The sequence below is a fragment of the Lepisma saccharinum genome, chromosome 2, assembly GCF_977018435.1.
Source record: "Lepisma saccharinum chromosome 2, izLepSacc3.1, whole genome shotgun sequence".
In the NCBI taxonomy this organism is placed as follows: Eukaryota; Metazoa; Arthropoda; class Insecta; order Zygentoma; family Lepismatidae; genus Lepisma; species Lepisma saccharinum.
In genome coordinates, this window is record NC_139230.1 from 165,830,706 (window position 1) to 165,850,994 (window position 20,289).

The following is a 20,289-nucleotide window of genomic DNA, read 5'->3' on the forward strand; positions in this document are numbered from 1 at the left end:
GCCGACGAAAATCGTTGTCCACGCAATTTATTCTTGACATTCGGGAACAAGAAGAAGTCATCGGGTGCCAAATCAGGACTGTACGGCGGATGACCCATCAATTCGATTTTTTGACTGTTCATAAAGTCGGTTGTTAGACGAGATGTGTGACAGCTGGCATTGTCTTGATGAAGAATGATCCGACGGCGTTTGTTTGTTTTTTGTATTTGACCGAAGACCTCTGGCAAACAAATTGTTGTGTACCATTCAGAGTTGACCGTTCTACGTTCCTCTAAAGGCACAGTTACCAAATGACCAGTTTTCCGAAAAAACAGGCGACCATTTGTTTAGATGTGCTTCGAGCGCAAACAACTTTTGTTGGATTGGGTTCATCTTGAAACACCCATACAGTCGACTGCTGTTTACGTTCCGGCTCATGCATATATCCATGATTCGTCTCCTGTTACAATTTTATATATGTCTTTTGAAGCACCACGATTGTATTTATTGAGCATTTGTATGCACCAATTGACGCGAGCGTCTTTTTGAGTTTTTGTCAAATTGTGTGGGATCCAACGAGAACATACCTTTCTCACAGCTAAATGATCATGTAATATTTTATATATGCTGGTGGAACTAATGCCTATGGTTGCCTCAATCTCACAGTATGTCACATGACGGTCTTGTAATATTAGGTTTTGCACAGCATCAATGTTTTCTTGAACAACAACTGATTTTGGACGACCTTCGCGAATCTCGTCGGTGAGCGAATGGCGGCCACGATTAAATTCGTTATACCAGCATTTCACAGTGGCAAAGGATGGGGCTTCATCGCCAAATGTGGAAGTAAGTTGATCGATGCACTCTTGTCTTGATAATCCACATCGAAAATTGTAAAAAATCATCACACGAAAATGTTCACGAGTTAATTCCATTTTATTGTTGTCGCACAATCTCCAAGGCAACATAAACAACACAAATCAAGCTATTGACAAAACATTTGAAGTATGTTATGGTCAATAATGCCAGACGATTCCGTGCAAACGTCAAATCGCACTTAACTTCAATCAGTGTTGCCAAAGCTCAAAATATAAATAGTGGCCCTCGTATATCACTTTTTTCATTCACTTTGGTCTATTGTGGTGGCCACAGGAACATGGCAAACACACTTTTTTTTATCCTTGAACTTATTGGGAGGTACAGTGTATAAATTTCACTTCCGTTAAAGCCCTGTCATTCTGATAACTCTATAGCAATTAGTTGAGCATTTTTTTTTTTTAAATCACAGCTAGTTTTAAATGTGCGTGCTTGAAAAGTCCCATCTGGAGGGGCTACACATGAGTGCAAGGCTCTGTCTACTGTAAAGGTTAATGGTATGTTTTAACCTACTCTGCACTGTCCCAATTTATGAGAAAATACAGAGAAGTAACATGTAAATTTTCAGACACTGAGAGAACACTGCAGCTTTGATAAGTAAATAATCAATTTTATATTTGCTGGAATATTGGCATGTGTTTGTATAATTCATTCTATACTTACTTGTATTGGGCAAATTTTATTGAGGATGTCACTGATAGATTACTTGGTGGGCAGTTCTCTATCATTGTTGATATTAATGTGGTTAGAGACTGGATGTGAGCATGTTTCTCAGTGGATTCAGGGAGAGCCAATGTTCGAAGCAATGCATTCCGAACCTGTAATTGAATTAAACAGAACATATCAGTTACAAAATAATACATCAAATCAAGTAAAATATTACATGAGTATAAAATATATAAAATTGATTGTCGTGAAATTTCATTCTCCATAAAAAACTAGTCACAAACATCCTACCATTGTAACATTTAATTTACAAACTTACTACATTTTCTCTGTCATTTACTATCAATTGTAATATAAAAACAAAATAAAATATAACTACATTGTAAGTACTTTTGATTTTTCTCAGCTAAAAGCTAACAGTTCTTAGCACAGAATTCATCTTTATTATGCAAAGTTATCATATAAATTAGGGATGGACTGACTATCCTGATACCAACATCAACAATGGGGCTTCTCTAATGGGATAGTGGTAATGCTGTCACCTTTTAATCAAGGGGGTACCAGGTTCAATACTTGGTGAAGGTATGTAGTACCAATTAGCCTATTTGTGGATAAAGTGGACTTAAAAAGCACTAACAATGGGTATTTGCTTTGAAAACGAAACTGCTTTTTGGACATTTCCTTCACAAAACTAGGGCATATGAATTTACAAATACCACCATAATGGCAGGAATTTGCATCAAATTTCAGGTTATTTATTGGACCACTAAAATTATTGGTAGTTTTAATAATATATCCTGGTTCCTAACTTGAGAGAATTTCGTAGATATTCCATTTTAATAACAATACACTATTTTATATATGGCACGTTTAGTCAATTCTCATCCCATCCACATTTCTTTTTTTCTAACCTCTTATCACATGAACATTCGATATTTCGATCATGCAGGAATTTCCATTGAGGATGGGTGATTGATATATTGACCAGCACGAGGCAGCAATTAAAGTGCTATTGCTTGAAAAGTACACACAATATGTTCTGTCTTTTTTGTTTATTAGTATATACATGAAGGTATGACATACTTGAATTACAAAACACATGCATTGTTACTTTTATTAATAAGAGGAGACTGAAAAAGTTATCTTTTGCCCCTGTAATATTTTAGGATAGATTTTAAAAAAAAGGCTGTAACTCTCAATCCACCAAGTAAAGAGCAACATTTTTTATAAACATGCGACAATAAGGGTCCAGGGGAGGGGGCAGAAGGGGATGTGAGGGCAAGGCCAAAATTTTGAAATATTACAAAGTTACGAAAAATTTCTGAATCCCATAATATCAGTTTTCTTCACAAAGTTAGGGCACAGGCATTACATAGCCTTAAAGAGTGGTCTTTTGTCATGTTTTCCTACAAATTTTGTTTGTCCAGCATCCATAGGGCCAATGCTACAAGCGGAATCCCAGATATTGTTCTGTAAGCTGGTAACACTGCCGATCTTATGCATTGTTACTTTTATAGACACAAAGTATAAGTCTGTTTTCAATGAAACTTTGCATGTTTGTAGGAATGTACAACTGCTACACACATTTTTCATTCATTTCAGTCTATTGGGGTCCACAGGGGATTATGGCAATTTTCTTGAAAAACTTTAATGTTGTTGTTCTTTCTTGAACACTAATTACTGGGAGTCACAATGTATAAATTTTACCTCTGCTAAAAGCCTTACTATTAACAAAGAAAACAAAAGGAATGGTTACTATGGCCACAACAATATATTGAAGGGAATAAAAAAAAATGTAGTATATAGCAGTGGTAACAACCGTGCAAAGTTTTGTTGAAACAGAGTAATACTTCCTGTGAAAAAAAAAACAATTTCCAGATTTTCAAAAATGGGCCCCAACTTTCGATAGGCTTCATGTCTTCATTTTTTGTCGGAATTAAATGCAACTTCAGTGATAACTAGTTTAATGTGTTTAGAACATCAAATTAAAACATGAAAGTCTTTGGTCTTTTCTTCTTCATTCTAGAGCATGTGTTCAAGATTACCTCCATTTAGCTCTGTGCATTTCTTGAGGTGCAGCACAAAGTTGTCCAAGATGTCCTTACAAACTGACCGAGGAATGGCTCTTATCTCCTCCCTGATGGTTTCCTTGAGTTCAGTGATGGTCTTGGGTCTCCCTACGTACACTCAGTCCTTCAGATAGCCCCAAAGGAAGAAATCTGGGGGACTAAGGTCTGGGCTATGAGGTGCCCACTCAAAATTAGTCTTGGAGACTGATCACACGGCCTCCAAAGTTCTCTTTCAGCCAATCTCAGGACAGGTTTGAGGTGTGAGAGCTTGCTCCATCTTGCTGGAACCAGAACTTTCTCATAAGCAACGGATAGAGGGTCTGACTTTGCTTGTGCACAGAGAGTCTCTGACTTTGCTGAACTGACTCTTTCACGCTCTCGACCAGCTCGGCTGTACTCTTCCTGGGACGTCCTGAGTGGCTTGGATGGTTTTCACTTGCTGCATTGAGGTTCTCCACGGTCCCATACTTCTCAAAGTGGTCCACCCAGTTCATTCTGCTTTTGGAGGGGGCCTTCTCACATTCGAACTGATGCATGAAAGTCTCCTGGATATTCTTGAACAAGCCTGTCTTGTAGTAATGTTTCATGCAGTATATTCTTTGCTCGAGCTTTCATTGAGGTCTTGTTGTGTTCGCAGGTGTTGTTTCTGCCATGTCCTCCAAAATAAAGGTGATTAGTGAATGGATGTAGGAGATATCACAAAAAGTGAGCACGGGGCCCATTTTTATTGAGTCACCCTGTACATGTTGGAATTTTAATAGTAGCAAGGTGGAATAAAAGTAAAACACAAAAAAGTTTATTTCACATGCACCCCATGTTAGTTTGATAACTAGCATATCTCAGGACGAATGCACACTCCGTCTGAACTACTGTGTAGCAATCAGAACAACATGGGCTGTCACTGTCTACTGGTCTGACCACGATGGGATAACATTCCATTGCAAGTACTTTTGGAGGCTTCTGGGGAGTCTGCATTACCATGCAGAACAGTAACAGGATGGGTAAAAACTTTCAATGAGGGACATCAATGTGACTGATTAGCCTCAGCCAGATCATCCCAGTGCAAGTGCAGGACATGCAAGTGCTGCTTCTGTTTTACTAGAGATGTACCTGAATTTTTTTCCAACAGCTCTGCTACCATTTAGAAACATCACGATTAGACTGGTGAGTAGCAGCCATGCAGCTGCAGGTAGTGTGTCCATTCACCCTGTCGTGTACCCGGTATCAAACTAGCACGTAGCTAAATGGAATGAACCATGTATGTTTCACTGCAATTCTACAGATTATGTTGTCACTATTAAAATGCCAACCCATGTATTACCAGAAACAATTTGTGGGGGGAAAGGCAACAGGAGGAAGGGACAGCTTGTTTGTATTCTTGTTTTAAGCCTGTAATCCTGAGAAAGGTCTGTTTCATTCTTCTTCGTATTTTCACATTCCCTTCCTGTTTATTTGTATCATGTGTGGTAACATGTGCTATGAATTGTAGTATGCCTTATGTTTTTAATTTTACTTACCTCACATACAAGTGTAGTCTGAGCATCAGGTGAGTGATTACATGAGGACAAAGCTGCAATCAGCATTTTGACCATTGTTGGGCATTCCCTATCTATGCCTGATTCAGCAGCTACCAGTAGTTTATCCAGAAGGAATGCTAATGCTCTTGTCTCCTAAGTAAGATAGAAAATACATGTGTTACATCAATACAAAGAATAAAATAAATCAAATGTATTAACCAAAAATTTATGAATATAATGACGAAACCACTGGCTAATTTATATGACCACTTTATGCAAATGCAACTGAATATCAAAACCACCACCTTACACTGTTGCACAATAAATGAGCAGTATACCTCAATACAAAAATGCACCAGCTACTAATATTCTCACCGTGCAAAAAGTTTTAAGCATTATTATGGTAAGATAAGAATCCACAAATACCGTATTTACGCGTGTATAATGCGCGTGCGTGTATAATACGCACCCTCGTTTTTGATGGGGAAAAGCAACAAAAAAATATATCTCGTATATAATGCGCAGTACAATTCAGGTTCCAGAAATGGCTTTCTTAGCGTCGGACTAACATTTACATATTTCATTTAAAATTAATCAGTAGATCATAAAAACGATCTTTTCCTTGCTTTCGTAGCTGAGGCATTCACCACGCGACCTTGAACTTCCAGATGTTGGGCTTTTCATAGGAGAGGCGGGAGCAAAGTTATCAACCACCCGTTCAAGGTCACAGTGCGTGATGCTTACAATAGATGGATGACATCAAGGCAGCATGAACTCGCAACAAGCGGGAGGGTGAAACGTGCGTCGCTGCCGATTGTTTGTGAATGGGTTCGTGAGGCATGGAACTCCATCTCCCTTGAAATGATGATCAAAAGTTTTAAGGTAATGGGAATATCGAACAAGATGGATGGAAGTGAGGACATTTCAGACTACTTGTATTAGTAACTGGGAGTGAATGACGAAATTAAGTGTAAACGTTATTTATTTATTTACGTGTCAAGCCGCAATAGCGCAGTAAATATACAGTAATTATTTCTATTTGGTAAGTGTTGACGTAATTATTTTAACTTCATATTTGTTACAGTCAACACTCGATACAACGAACTTTCATAGTTCCCAGGAAAAAGGTAGTTATTTCGAAGGGGTTGTTATTGGAATTTGCACCAAAAACGATTATTAGGAGATAATCGGGCAGAATGAATGTTGGATTTAATACGGGTCTACTAGAGCATTGTCTGTTACAAGATGAACCGGTAAAATAAGATCTCTCGGAAGATCTCACCTTTCTAGGCACAAAAAAAAGGGGCTGTAAATTTCGTTTTGGTTCGGCTGTGTAAAATACGTCGTAAAAATGTCATTTTCCTTCCTTCGACCAACTTCTAATTCACCCCCTCCCCCATTCCAGGGAGCAGTCCTTCCTCTTCCTCGACTTGCATTGTAAGCCAGCCTGAAAAAGGAAACGGGCAACTTGCGATCTATTTGCACCCAATGCGTATTCTAAGACACATTGAACAGTGTCGCACTGGATAATCATTTTGGTTCGGAATTAGATTTCACTAAAGTGAAACTGTATATTTAGTCCCGATTAGCCCAAAAGCATAAAATGAACTCAAAACAAGCTTTATGAAACCTGCGCATTTTCAGATATCAAATGTGAGATCTTTATTTACTCTCACGTTAATCGACGGTAATCGGTGTCAGCTTATACATTGAGCATTTTTTAAATCGTTCGCAGCTTACACATTGAGGTTCTGAAGATAAAGGTGCAGAACATGAAGTTGTTTTAACTCTACTTTTTCTTTCTGAAGATCGAATTTCGTTATCGTCAAATCAAAACAGCTTTGCGAGATACAAAACAATGACTTGCCTTCGCGCTGGATGAGTCATTGCTGTTATCCACAAGCGACAACTTCGCAGACGCTAGACAAAACACTGGCGCCAGTTGCAGCGTAAAAACAATGCGACCGGCTGGAAGTTCGAGCAACAGATGGTCAGGAAAAATCCTCCGTATTTCAAACATAACGCAACTGTCGAAGGCTGAACTTTTATCAGCTGTGTGAAGAAGAAAGAATAAACCCTTTCTTTACGTTTTACCTTGCAACAGACAATAATACGGGCAATATTTCAATACAATAGCATTAAAAAAAGAAAAAAATAGGACCTGAATTCTGCAATTATTACATTGCCGTGCAGACCAGTGGCGGAGAAAGCTGGGTAGGGAGGCATTTTTTTTATACTTATCCTATGTTTTTTGTTCGTTTTCAAGAATGCATCCAGAACTGGTTGACCATTTTAGAAGTCAAAGGAAAGAAAGAGCGGTCCACTTCCACCCTTGCCTGTAATCAGCTTGTGTGTGCACACACGAGCAAGAAGACAATCGGCATTGCCCCCCCCCCCCTTAACGTTTGCTGAGAAGAAAAGAGGGAGAAGTCACTCTGCCAACGGAACACTTTTGGCAAATATTAGGACATCGGCACAGTCATGAAAATGTAGAAAGTGGTAAACGGGAGTTATGATGCAAGTAAGATCGAAGTGAACTTTTGCGGAAACCTGGATGAAAATGCATTAAGAGTGTTGACGATCTTTAGTTGGTCTATGTGGCTTTGATTATCTATAACAGTTTCACTTCTTTATGAAGTGTTACAGGGAACAAAGAATACGTTTTCAATGAAAGCGATTACCGGAAGTTGTACGCTACAAAGTCGATTTAAAATAACATCCAAGCATATTCGATCTCTTCTCATGTATAAAAGAGCAAACGAAATCACAAAGGCAAAACAAGCCTGGCATGTTGCGTAGCAGCCGTCGGCTGCGGGTAACATTGGTACGCTTGGGGGAGGGGAGGGCAGAGGTCAAGTGCTATTGGATATAACTGAAGCGTGGTCTGGTGTTTATTTTTAGATCAGACCCATTTGCGAGCGGTAGAGTGCTTCTGAAGGGAATGAGTGCAAAAAACGTATTTTTCGCCCGATCTCTGATCATGGCCATGTCTAAGGCGAAAACAATTTTTGTGGAAGTTATTTCTCTCGCGAAAAATACCGCTTGATACGTCTCCCGTGTGACGGTAGGCGCGTGCTTGAATGCCGCCAGAACGGGTGCTGCTTTTCTCGATGTCGCAAAACTTTCCATTACTAAGTGACAACTCATGGAAAACGACCATTTCGCATTTAAAAGTTATTTTTTAAAATTATTATTGCTAAAGAAAGGCAATCTGTAGATATATACATGTTATACGCAGTGACATAGTGGAAAAAAAAATGCGTGATTTCATTTTGGCTGTCCGAATTATTCCGTGCATAATACGCACCACAGTTTTGAAGGACAAAAATTTTGGAAAAAAGTGCGCATTATACACGCGTAAATACGGTATCCAGAAAATTTTTATAATTTCGAGTCTAATAATGGTTTACGGTAGATACAAATTTTCCTTCATACTTTGATGAAATCTGTCTCAGAAATGCTGAAAAATGTTTATGGAATGTCCCAAACATTAAGAAAAGTTAAAAGTTTGTTTCATTACACTTTATGAATAGGTTCATCAAGACTGGATCTACAACTTAAAGTGGGATATAAAACACTATATCCCTTCACTAGGGATGGAACCCAGACCTCCTCGATTAGAAGGATACCAATTATGTCTTCAGGTAAGCTCACCAAATATTAAAAGATTGCATTTTTTGACTAAATGTATTACTTAGTCATAATTCAATTCAAGTTATACTAAACCTCATACCAGCTAACTGTAGACCAGGCGAACAAGAACAAGTCTCTGCGCAAGTAGTGACGCGATACAGCTCCAGCAATGAACAGTGAGAGAAACAGGATTGTGTAATGGGCGACGAGAGTTACCCGATTTCCTCCTCCTCTCTGTTAGCGTTGCAAACTTTTGAAAAGGATAATACCGAACGCACATGGCAAATGGACCATATTTTTGTCTCCTGGTCCGTACAATTGGTTTAAGAATTTCTTAGGGAAATATTAGGAATAAAACTGCTAGAGCAAATTTTGACAAGCCGTGCATTTAGCGTACAGACTAAGGTCTGGTCCATACATGCAATGAAATTTCCATACATGTACAGTCAGGACTGTACGATTGGGCCCCTGAAAAACGTAAAATCGGGGTTTGACTATTTTAAATTGAAGGAAACATGCATGTGGCTGGCTGACATATACAGAAAGTAATCTTTTGTGGTAAGTGTACACTGTCTTCTTCCATTTTTATTTATCCATCCTTCAGGTTCCTTTCATTTTTTTTTTATGAGCTTGAATGTAGCCTTTGGTAGTAGGAGCAGTCCTGGGTTCAATTTCCAATGTGAGTTCGAAAATTTCAGAGTTGATACCAGCCTCAGAAGCCCGAAAATGGCGAGACTGAGCATGACCCAACTAAAACTTACCAAATAGACTGGGCCCTTAAAAGTTATTTGCAGCAGTTCTTTTTTTTTTTTTGTTTTATATGCACACAAAGAGAGACTATTTCAATATGACCTTCAACTAAAAGATTTCAATAAAAAAAAAGTACTTACCTCTGGAACAAGTTCACTTTGTCCAGCTGTATATGAATATTCAGCAATTAGTTTAGCACATCCTGCATATGACCTAACAGCTTCAGCTAATATTTTCAAAATTGCTGACTTCATAAGTAAGGGTCTCTTTTTCTCTTCTTCATTTATCTTTGGGACAGTTCCCTGATCATCTTTTGTCTTTCTCAGCATATCTATTTCTTGAGGCTATAAAAAAAACAAAAAAAAAACACTTTACTATGGTCGCCATTTCATATGTAAACTATGCAACACAAATCACAAATACACTACAGACTATTTCAAAATATTTCAAAATGTAACTACATTTTTAGTTTTGTTATAGCAATGTAAAAAACATCTAAATTAATTATGTATCTGATCTGTTACACCCTGTTTTCTGGAGTAGATTTAAGCAATTATGTATTGGATTGGAGGTGCACTTTGCACACGCACAATAAGGTGCAGTCAACTGTGAAGCTGCTGAAAGTGTAGACATGCCAGTCAGAAGGCAAATTCCTTTAGGAAAAGCATAGAAATAGGCCTTTTATTTTACAGCATCCTGCGCTGATTCAACACATAAAACCAAATAAATACTTCACTTAATGCTGTGCCCCCACTCCACAGAAACACTTAGTAGGATAAGGCCCTACGAAAGCTGTTGTATAAAAATGTTGATAACAGCACATCAGAGACTAAAATGCATTGGCACCTGGTAAATTGGACTGATGATAAATTTCATTTACAGTCAGAACAAAAATAAATAAATAAAAAAAATGTTTAAAAAAAGAAAAAAATTGCCATTTTCCAACAACAGTGCTAGCATTTGCAAAGTAAATCTCCCTTGTAGCAGCATACTGATGTTAAGTATTAAATGGTATTTTAAATGTTTAAGGTAAATTAAGTATTAAATATGCATGTAGATCTGCATATGTATTGTGAACAGTCAAGTCTTTAATTGTCCTGAAACATCTAATAGTTTAATTCACTCTTCACAAAAAGTTTGGAAAATTCTTATATTAGGCAATAGGTGATAGGCAAGATCTTGGAATTCAACAACACATGGTATCTGTCTGCTGGACGTTCTCGTGCTTTCACAGACATATGCCACCCTGACTTTCACCTATCGACCAATGTCGTCAACTTATGATCAAGGGGTTCCTGGGTTTGATTCCTGGTGGAGGCACACAGTGATTCGGATTCCACTTTAATCTGCAGGTTCATTCCCGATTAGCATCAAGTAGACTCAAAAACACCAATCAATCAAAACCTATCGACTAATATAACAGTATAAAATAGTATTAAATATACTAAAGAAGAAATGCATAATGGGGAAATTAGCTTTTTAGACCTAAAGATTGTTAATGAAAACGGCAAAATTAAAACCGGGGTATTCCACAAAGCACTCGCAGGAGAAATCTACATTAAAAAAGAATTAAAGCATGCAGGGAGAACAAAGAAAAATGTTTTCTGAATTTCTACATAAGAGCGAATAGATTGTGCAACCAGAAAGACACTTTGGCTAAAGGAAAATTGGGAAAAAGAATGGATATAACAATAATGAAATGAGGAAAATAAGAAAGAATGGGAATTTATAGTGAACATGACAAGTTTTAAGGAAATGCAGGGTGAAACTGACATAGTTCTATCTTATTTTTTTTCCCAATCCTACCCGTCCAACCTTTCCTTGTATGATATAACGACGCAGGATGGCAGTATTGCATGCTTAAAGACCGCCTGAAGGGGGCAGTCGCTTCCCCGAAACGTAGCTAACTCAAGGAGTAGACTCACAAATACGTAAGTAAAATAGCTTTTATATGATATTTTTATTGTGTTCTTAATAGAAATATTTTTAATATTTAATATAACAATATTACAAACTTTTTGTGAGGACTGTATTAACATTTGCTTAATTTTTTATGACATCAATGGCACAAATACTTGGAAGTTTGTTTGAAGTTCATTTTATGCTCAGATAGGGGACTGGTTCTACAGTTTTAAAATGTAATCCGAATCACTATGTAATATGTCTCCATTGAGGATCACACTTGGTGTACCTTGATTATAAGACAGTGTAACCACTATGCCATTGGGTAGGTGCATACACAAACTCAGATACGGCAAAAACAAATTAGTAACTAGAAGAAATGGCCAATATGTGTCTCTCTGCTGCTACACCATGTAAAAATATTTAGCTAGATCCAAAATATGACATTACAAACTTCTAAACTCTTTACTGGCATTGTAAGTGAAATAGGGCAGCTGGAATTAGTCACCCCATTCGGTGAGACAGACAACTTCAAGTCGTCTTAAAGATCTCATACGTTTAGCATCCAGCAGGTGGTAGTTAACATCACGTCTTACAGAATAAGAGAGTCCGGCCATTGAGATGGCTTACAGCCATCTTGTAGCCAGAGAAAGTCAAGGAAAAGCTGTCTTGATTCGTCTGTACAAGATCTTGCAAGATGGCAGCATCCGTGGAGATTTATGCAGTTTGGAATAATGTTATTGCAGAGATGACTACAGTCATACTTGGCGATGTCTGACAACATTCTTTGTACAGGGTGGCCACTCTAGGACCAAGATAAAATTCAAGTATAATTCCCGGTTTTCAAGGGGAACTTTCCAAAAATTCAAGCCTACAAGCAGATGTATTTTCTCTTTCAACCTTACGTATTACTGCCTCTCACAAACACCAATGTACTCAAAAATTCTAATTCATTTCAATTATATGGTATATATATATAAAAAAAAGTAAGGTGCTCCCCTATGCATAGCACCACGTCATGAAGGCATATAGGGGGTGTGGGAGTAATGCCTCAACTTTCTTGATCCGGTCATGAGTGGGGGTGATGTGATCAGCATCACGCCCCTGACCGCCTTTACCCCCCAGGGTTTCCCCCAGGTACCCATGTTATTCGACGCTGGGTGGGTGCCGGGGCCGCTTCCATCGTTAGAAAAGTTCCCGGATTTGAACCGGCTGGGGATGGAACCCGGGACCTTTAGCATGGTAGTCAGATGCGTTACCGACTGAGCCACCGCGGCCTCTTGATATATATATATATATATTAAAATATTAAAATATTTAATTTAAGGTATGGGGTTTACATTTGCCATTTCACATACTCAGACTTGCAATACAGGGTGCATCATAAAAAATGGACGGGTTTCCAAATTGAGAATTCGAAACAGGGAGAGAGAGACTGCAACCGAGCTCAGCTGAGCTGAAAATGACCTGCCAAGCGAGTTCAATGACACCCTATTTTCATCTCTACCCCCTGTCCCTGCTTCAAATTCTCCATTTAAAACACAAGTCACAAATGTTACAGTATATATTCTAATATACGAAAAATTGTTAATTATACAAGAACTTCAGACTAAAATTAACCTAATTAAATTTAAGATATCTTATCTTGCAATATTATTTCGTCAGAAAGATAGATTGTTCTGTAAAGGACACTAACAAAGTAAAAGGACTGAGATAATCTTGTTTCATTACCCACACAGCTTTCTTTTCCTTCCTCGATAAAAATAAAAGCTGAACTGTGAAAAACATGCCTCAGAGAATTTACAAATATGTATAAATTCAATGGGAGTTGGATTAATAAAAGTTGCAATTTTTCACACCTACGGACAAAAATTCATGCAGAATTCACAGAATTCAAGGAGTTCCCAGGAGTAGCCAGCCACACTGTATTCAAGATAAAGAAATGATACTTTGAAAATGTTTAAATATTGGTTTGAAGTGTAAGAAGAGAGAAGTTCATTGTATTATATCAAGACCACGTTCACTGAATATCTCATCTGCTTCAAAGAACGAAGAGTGTGACTTCATTTGAGATATTTGAACAATACAGCTAGGTGCATGGAATACTTCACACTCCAGAACTGCAATACATCCAATATGGAAGGTACGCGGATGACACAATAGTCATTTACCAAAAGGCAGAAGAACTCAACCTTCTAGTGAACAAACTAAATAGCATCCATCCCAGGCTCAACTTCACCGTAGAACAAGAGGAACATGGTAAGATCAACTTCCTGGACATTACAATCAGCCGTGCACTTAATAAATTCATAACCACTGTCTACAGAATACCAAATGCAGGCAACCAGTACATACATGCTCTCCCTAGCCACCCCCTAAACAAAAAGCTAACGTGTGGCTGAACTTTTATCGAAGAGCCTTCTACTGCTGCAGAGCTGAGGATCTACAAGAAGAGATAGGCACCATCACTGAAATAGCCCTGAAACATGGCTACACAGAAGCACAACTTTCCACTTGGTGCAGTAAAGAGGAAATACAGGTCAGGCACCCTAACCAGTCACAAGCAACCCAGCCACAATCAACCTCCAACAACCAATATAAATGGTTTGCCTTCCCCTACCATCCCACCACATCCAACCACAAATCCAAAGCTCTTCTCCCATATGGCATCAAAGTAGTGCACAAACCCAATGCCAAAATAGCTGATAAACTAAACAAACACAAACTGTACTTCCTCTCCCCCCCCCCTTGATAACCCAGGTGTACACGATGCAGTGTGTGAGTGCAAGGCACATTACATTGGCAGATCCATCAGATCTGTCAACGAAAGAATACAACAGCACCTAACGGATGTAAAAACAAGCCCAACCCACTACTGGTCTTGCCAAACACATCAAACACATAGCTATAAAATTCAAAAGGTACAAGTTAAACACACTGCCCACACACTCGTACACACCAAAATCAAGGAAACGCATGCCATAATGGACTTCCCACACGAGCTGAACATCAATAGTGGACAGGCACACCACTACAACAGTTAACACCGGGAAATAGAATACAACACAGGTGCAGATGTACAGTTAACAACAGTGCACCTAGCGGCAGCCAGAGAACTACAAACAAAAGATGCACGCCAAGCAACAGTACAGCAAGTTCCAATGAGGATGGTGGCAGCGGCCACTGAAATTAATAGAACAAAGAAGAAAAAACAGTTTCGCAGATAAAGTGAGTACTAGTCTCTCCAAATTTATTTGTAATGTTAACACATGTAAATGTATAAAATAACAACACAAGGGTCTTAAATGATTCATACTTTGCTAGTGGAATTCATGTTGTTCAAAATTTCTTCTACAAAGAGAGGTTAATCTTTGTATGATAAATTTCAACTCTTTTCTTTCATCTGGGAATGATTGTATAACATAGTCAGATACCGTGCACACTTGGCACTGTCCTCTTACATGACCAATGTTGCAAGTACACCTCAATTTAAAAATAATAAATATTTTATGAATGTTATAATTAACAAATCACAAAATGCAATTAACGAAGAGGTGGGAAGAAGACAGGAGAGGAAGATATGAAGGTCCTGTTGTTTGCTGATGACTTAGTAATATGGGGAAACAGGGAAGAAGTAGTACAGAGACAGCTTGATAGTTGGAATGAGGAAATCAGAAGAACAGGAATGAAATTCAGTGCAGAAGAGAGTGAGGTGCTAGTAACAAAAAACAGAGCCAGATATGAACCAAGAATAAAGATAGACATGGAAGAGTTGAGGGTAGTGGAGAGCTTCAAATATCTAGAAAGCATAATTGAGACACGTGGAAGAATAGATGAGGTGGTCAACAGAAGAGGACAAATGGGTGGTGGACTATATCAAAGCGTTTGAAGATTAATATGGAACAGGAATGTACAGTAAAACCCCAATTTTACGTTCCCAGATTTTACATTTTCCTGCATTCTACATTCAATCTTCATGGTTCCAACATAGCAAAATGTTATAAAATTTACTTCGATTTTACAGTTTCCTGCATTTTAAGTTCTTGCAGCTTGGTCCGCTGAAAAATGTAAAATCGAGGTTCCACTGTACCTATGAAATGCAAGAAGGTAATATATAACACATACTATGTGCTAATAATTATGTAGGGAGCAGAGACTTGGACAATGACAAAAGAAAGATGCAGACAGTGGAGATGAAATTTTTAAATAGTATATTGGGGAACTAGAAGGCATAGAATAAGGAATGAGGAGATCCGACAGACAGTGGGTGTGGTGAAGCTTCAGGACAGGATAGATCAGGCACAGATGAGATGGTTCGGACAGATGACGAGGATGGATGCAGAAAGACAGCTTACAATGCACAAGGAGTGGGAATAAGGCCAAGAGGGAAACCAAGATGTCAGTGGAAAGAGTAGATAGCAGAGAGTGTTAGGAGAAGAGGACAAGATTGGAATACCATGGAAGGAGAGGAGTGGTGGAAGACCAGGAAAAAATTAAGAAGCTTGACTTCTATGCCGACCCAGCCAGATGCAGTAAACGGCAAAGGATGATGATGATAATTAACCCCATAAATTGTTTGTAATGCATAAAATGTGTAAAAATTTATCATTTTTTTATCAATTCCATAAATACACACATAGACCATCAATACACACAAAGTTTTTGCAAGCGACTCCACAGCTGTCTTTTATCCAAGTTTCTTTTTACTTCGTACAAAACCATTTTTACACCTTAGTAACTTTTTCCATATATTGCTATGTGGTTTTAAACATGCATAGCTTGCAATACACGTGGCAGGATACATATCTCTCATATCTCTATTAAAGGTTAGATTTCACAACATACCTGGAATTCCATATCTGTACTGACAAGCTCATTTGAAGCATCACGTAAAAGTTCAGTTCTGGAAGCACGGTAACTGGACGAGGAAACAGTCCTAATAATATGAGGATCCACCCTTGGTATGCGGCTCTCTGTCCGTAACAGTGGGCTTTCATTTCTTCCCATCTGAGTTTCACTTGATCTCAAAGAAATTCCAGATCCAGTACTTTGATTTCGCACTAAAACATGATGGACAGGTGTTGGTACTTGCGACGATGTACTTGGACTTTCATTCTGATCATCTTCTCCAGGAACAGGAACAACTAAAGCATCCAACAAATCATAAATCACACTTCTTGCAACTCCAGACAGAACTGGCACAGTTGAACCTGGAGCTGATGGTAGGGTCTTGCACAATAACCTTTGGTCTTCTTCATCATCTGGAAAAGTAACAGGCAAAATTTTGAACATTCATGAAGCTTTGAATACAAAATAAACCAATAACTTATTCATCCTTTTTAGTGTGCAAACACAACAAATTCTAAACACTGCTCATTTACAAGGCCCAATGCTATTTTCAAATCTGAAAGTAATAAATAAAAAAAATTATTGAGTGAAAAAAAAAAGCCAAAAAAAGTATATATACTTGATATTCATTTAGTGACTTAGCTGTCTTGAATCTATCCTAATGGAAGAAAAACTCATGCTGTACATACATTAAACCCATTTTGTGTTCCAAGGTCGAAATCATTCTAATGTGCTTCATCCAGGGATCTAACCTTGAAACCATTCATAGTTTTGGAAATGAGATATGTGGTAGTAAATAAATATTGAGAAACGTATGTATTCACATGTCCATAAAACTAATGTTTGATGTTCCAATGGAGATGATGGTAGTGGTCACTGAAATTAATACGAGGGTCATCCAGAAAGTAGTACCTGTTCGTGCTGTGTGGAGAACTAGTGACGCGAATAGCCGCCGCTCAAGGTCAAACTACTTCAGTTGACCATCTCTTCAGTGTGTGTGTGAAGTTTCGTAGCTCTGTCATTGTAGTTATTGTTTCTGTGAGTGTTTACAATGTTAATAATTGAAAATGCAGCCACTTGTGAAGTTAGGGCTGTGATCAATTTTCTCATTGCCAGGAATGTGCGACCATCAATTAAAGGAGGCATATGGAGACAATGTTGTTGATGAGTCGTCTCTTCGGCGCTGGTGTCGAAACTAAATCAGGGAGGGAAAACGTCCATGATGACTAACGTTCTGGGTGCCCGTCTGTCATTACGGACAAACTGCTGAGTGCAGTTGACGAATTCATCACGAACAATTGGCGCGTCACACTGGATGAAATCAGTGAACAGTTCACTGATGTTCCACGAAAAATTCTTCATGAAATTGTCAAAGATCATCTGGAGTATGGGAAAATTTGTGCAAGGTAGGTCCCTCGCTTCCTTACATATAGTGATGAGGAACTGAAAGAAAGGTTAACTACTTTTCTCAATGGACTGGCGGCAGAAGAATATGAAGCTGGGTTACAAAAACTCATCACACGTTATGACAAATGCGGAAATGTACATGGAGACTATGGAAATGTACATGGAGACTATGTAGAGAAGTAGTTTAAAGTTTGTTGTTAACAATTACAAAGTTTTTGCCATGTTAATGAAGGCAGCAGTTGTTTGAAACTTATTGAACACAATAACAAAAACAAGGCAAAAACATGAAACTTTCTCTACACAATGCATTTGTGGCATTACTCTATCATCCTAAGTAGTAAACAACTTGCTCAAATTTGCCCAGTGTAAGTTTTGTTGACTATTATTAGAGGCACATATTTTTGGTAAATAAAAAAGCAAAATTTCGGTACAAAAACAGAGTCAATTTCGGGTTCAAAAGTGGTAAATAAAATAAAATATCGGTGTTATAGCGGTGAAAAATTGGATGAAAAGTGGTATATAAAAAGACATTTTGTTTTTAAAATTGTGAATATAATCCTAAATTTGGTTTAAAAACTACACTTATTCCACAGAATTAACAATTTACTTCTAATAGCACATTTATGTAGTTATAAGAGTATTAAGTTTATTTCTGTGTAAAGGAGTCCATTTTTGCTTCTCCAATATTAACGGCGGAATTAATCAATTTTCCGGGAATTGCATAACTCACAGGATACTTCAGACTTCAGAAAGTGTCGCGTCGGTATATAAATGGTAAATTTCGTGTTTAAGAGTTAATTTCGCTTTTTGCAGTTCATTTCGCATTATTTCGTGACAAAACATGGTCACAAAATGCATCTCACACCTTTCAAAAACATGAAAAATTAACACTACAATGTGTTTTTTCAAATTTCGTTTTTTCGTCAAAAACTAAATATGCATGCCCCTAACCATTATTATTCACTTGATGCATTTGAAGAAAGAGATTGTTGTTCCTTTTCTTTTTGAGGACAGGAGCAAAATACCGTACTTACTCATGTATAATGCACACTTTTTTCCCAAATTTTTGCCCCCAAAAACTGTGGTGCGTATTATGCATGGAATAATTCAGACACCCAACATGAAACCGTACATTCCATGAATTTGGGACACTTGCATTGATTTTTCATGTTTACGGAACCCTATCATGTTATATATCATTGTAAAGCTTGAATCCTGCCATTTCTGAATATGAAAACAGTATTCCATACAAGATAACGACACTAATGTGAAATGCGGTTGAAATAAGTTCATCAAAAAATGAAGAAACATTCAGATTTTTATGGTACTTTGGATGAAAGAAAACATAAGGAAAAAGATAATAGTAAAAATTAAAATGTATTACTGGCCAAATAATATGACATACATGGAGTGTGTAAATTCCTTAATGGAAGAAATCTTGTGCTGCTAACTACTATTTGGAATGTCCTGAATGTGCCTTGTATAAATGTTACATTAATCACGGAAAGAAAAAGTATGTATTTTGAAAAAGAAGGAATGAGCAATTGAATAGGTATGATGTCACTCACTCTTTATCAGCATAGCAACAGATTTACAACCTACAACTAAGAAAGCCATTTCTTGAAACTGGATTGTACTGCACATTATGTAAGAGAGATAATTTTTTGTCACTTTTACCCATCCAAAACCAGTGTGTGCATTATACATGCATGCGCACTATACACACGTAAATACAGTAAACGAAAGGTCACCATCCCACACTTTGTACAGTACTATGAATGTTTCATTCCTTTCAACTGTCTGAACTGAATCTAACAGAAAATAGCACTTCTGTAGAGCTGTGCTTATGAAAAGGTAAAAAAAAAGAAGAAAAAAATATCTTGTTAGTCTGTTGTTGCTCTTTAAACATATTTCAGGAAATTTATTACAATTGCAATGATTTCCTTCTTTCACTGCCATCAGCTTTCTAATTTATGAAATGGGGTGAAACGTTGGTGATTGTAGTTATATGGTAGCACTTTGAGACAAAATCATAATTTTGATTAGTGTTGAGAGCCACATGGGATAAGGTACAAGATTTCCAAAATTTTTAGGGATTTTTACATATTTTTCCAAAGATGCTTGATTTACAGGCTCTTTTTTTTTAAAAAAAAAATGAAAGCACAAGTGACAGGTCTTCTTTTGTCATGTCATGGAAAAAGTGTTCTTAAAAAACATTAAAAATAAGTGTATTATTTTGTTATAAGTACGTTTCATGAAATCATTTCAAATCATTCTCATTTTAATACCAATATATCAGTTTTACACATTTATTTATGTATATCCTCAAAAATAAATAAATCACATTTCCAGTTTAATGTTCATTTCTATTACATGTACCAACAGTGTTGGAACATTCACTGTATGTCCATCATCAAAAGAACCCTAACTTTAAGCTAAGAAAATAAGACTTGGGGTGCATAAAAAGTATACTTACTTCTTCTGGATAAAGCATTTATGTCAACACGAACAAGGTTTCTAGCTACATCCACAAAAGTTTCTTCATCTCTACATACAGCAGATGACAATGTACGGAGCATATACATCAATTCTTTATATGGAGGTGGTATGTTCTGTAATGTCTTGGATCGAAGAAGCTGAAA

The 20,289-nt window shown here is 37.5% G+C and overlaps 1 protein-coding gene across 4 annotated transcripts in view; it reads right to left on the reverse strand.

Moving 5' to 3' along the window:
- HUWE1 (HECT, UBA and WWE domain containing E3 ubiquitin protein ligase 1) overlaps nucleotides 1-20,289 on the reverse strand; it is a 286,413-nt gene that overhangs the window by 122,169 nt on the left and 143,955 nt on the right. For all 4 annotated transcript variants that reach the window (XM_083117661.1, XM_083117662.1, XM_083117659.1 and 1 more), the window contains exons 30-34: nucleotides 20,124-20,283; nucleotides 16,238-16,653; nucleotides 9,631-9,834; nucleotides 5,108-5,260; nucleotides 1,519-1,673 (exon numbers count right to left, since the gene is read on the reverse strand). In XM_083117661.1, coding sequence (XP_082973787.1) covers nucleotides 1,519-1,673; nucleotides 5,108-5,260; nucleotides 9,631-9,834; nucleotides 16,238-16,653; nucleotides 20,124-20,283 — 1,088 coding nt within the window. The remainder of the gene's footprint in view (nucleotides 1-1,518; nucleotides 1,674-5,107; nucleotides 5,261-9,630; nucleotides 9,835-16,237; nucleotides 16,654-20,123; nucleotides 20,284-20,289) is intronic.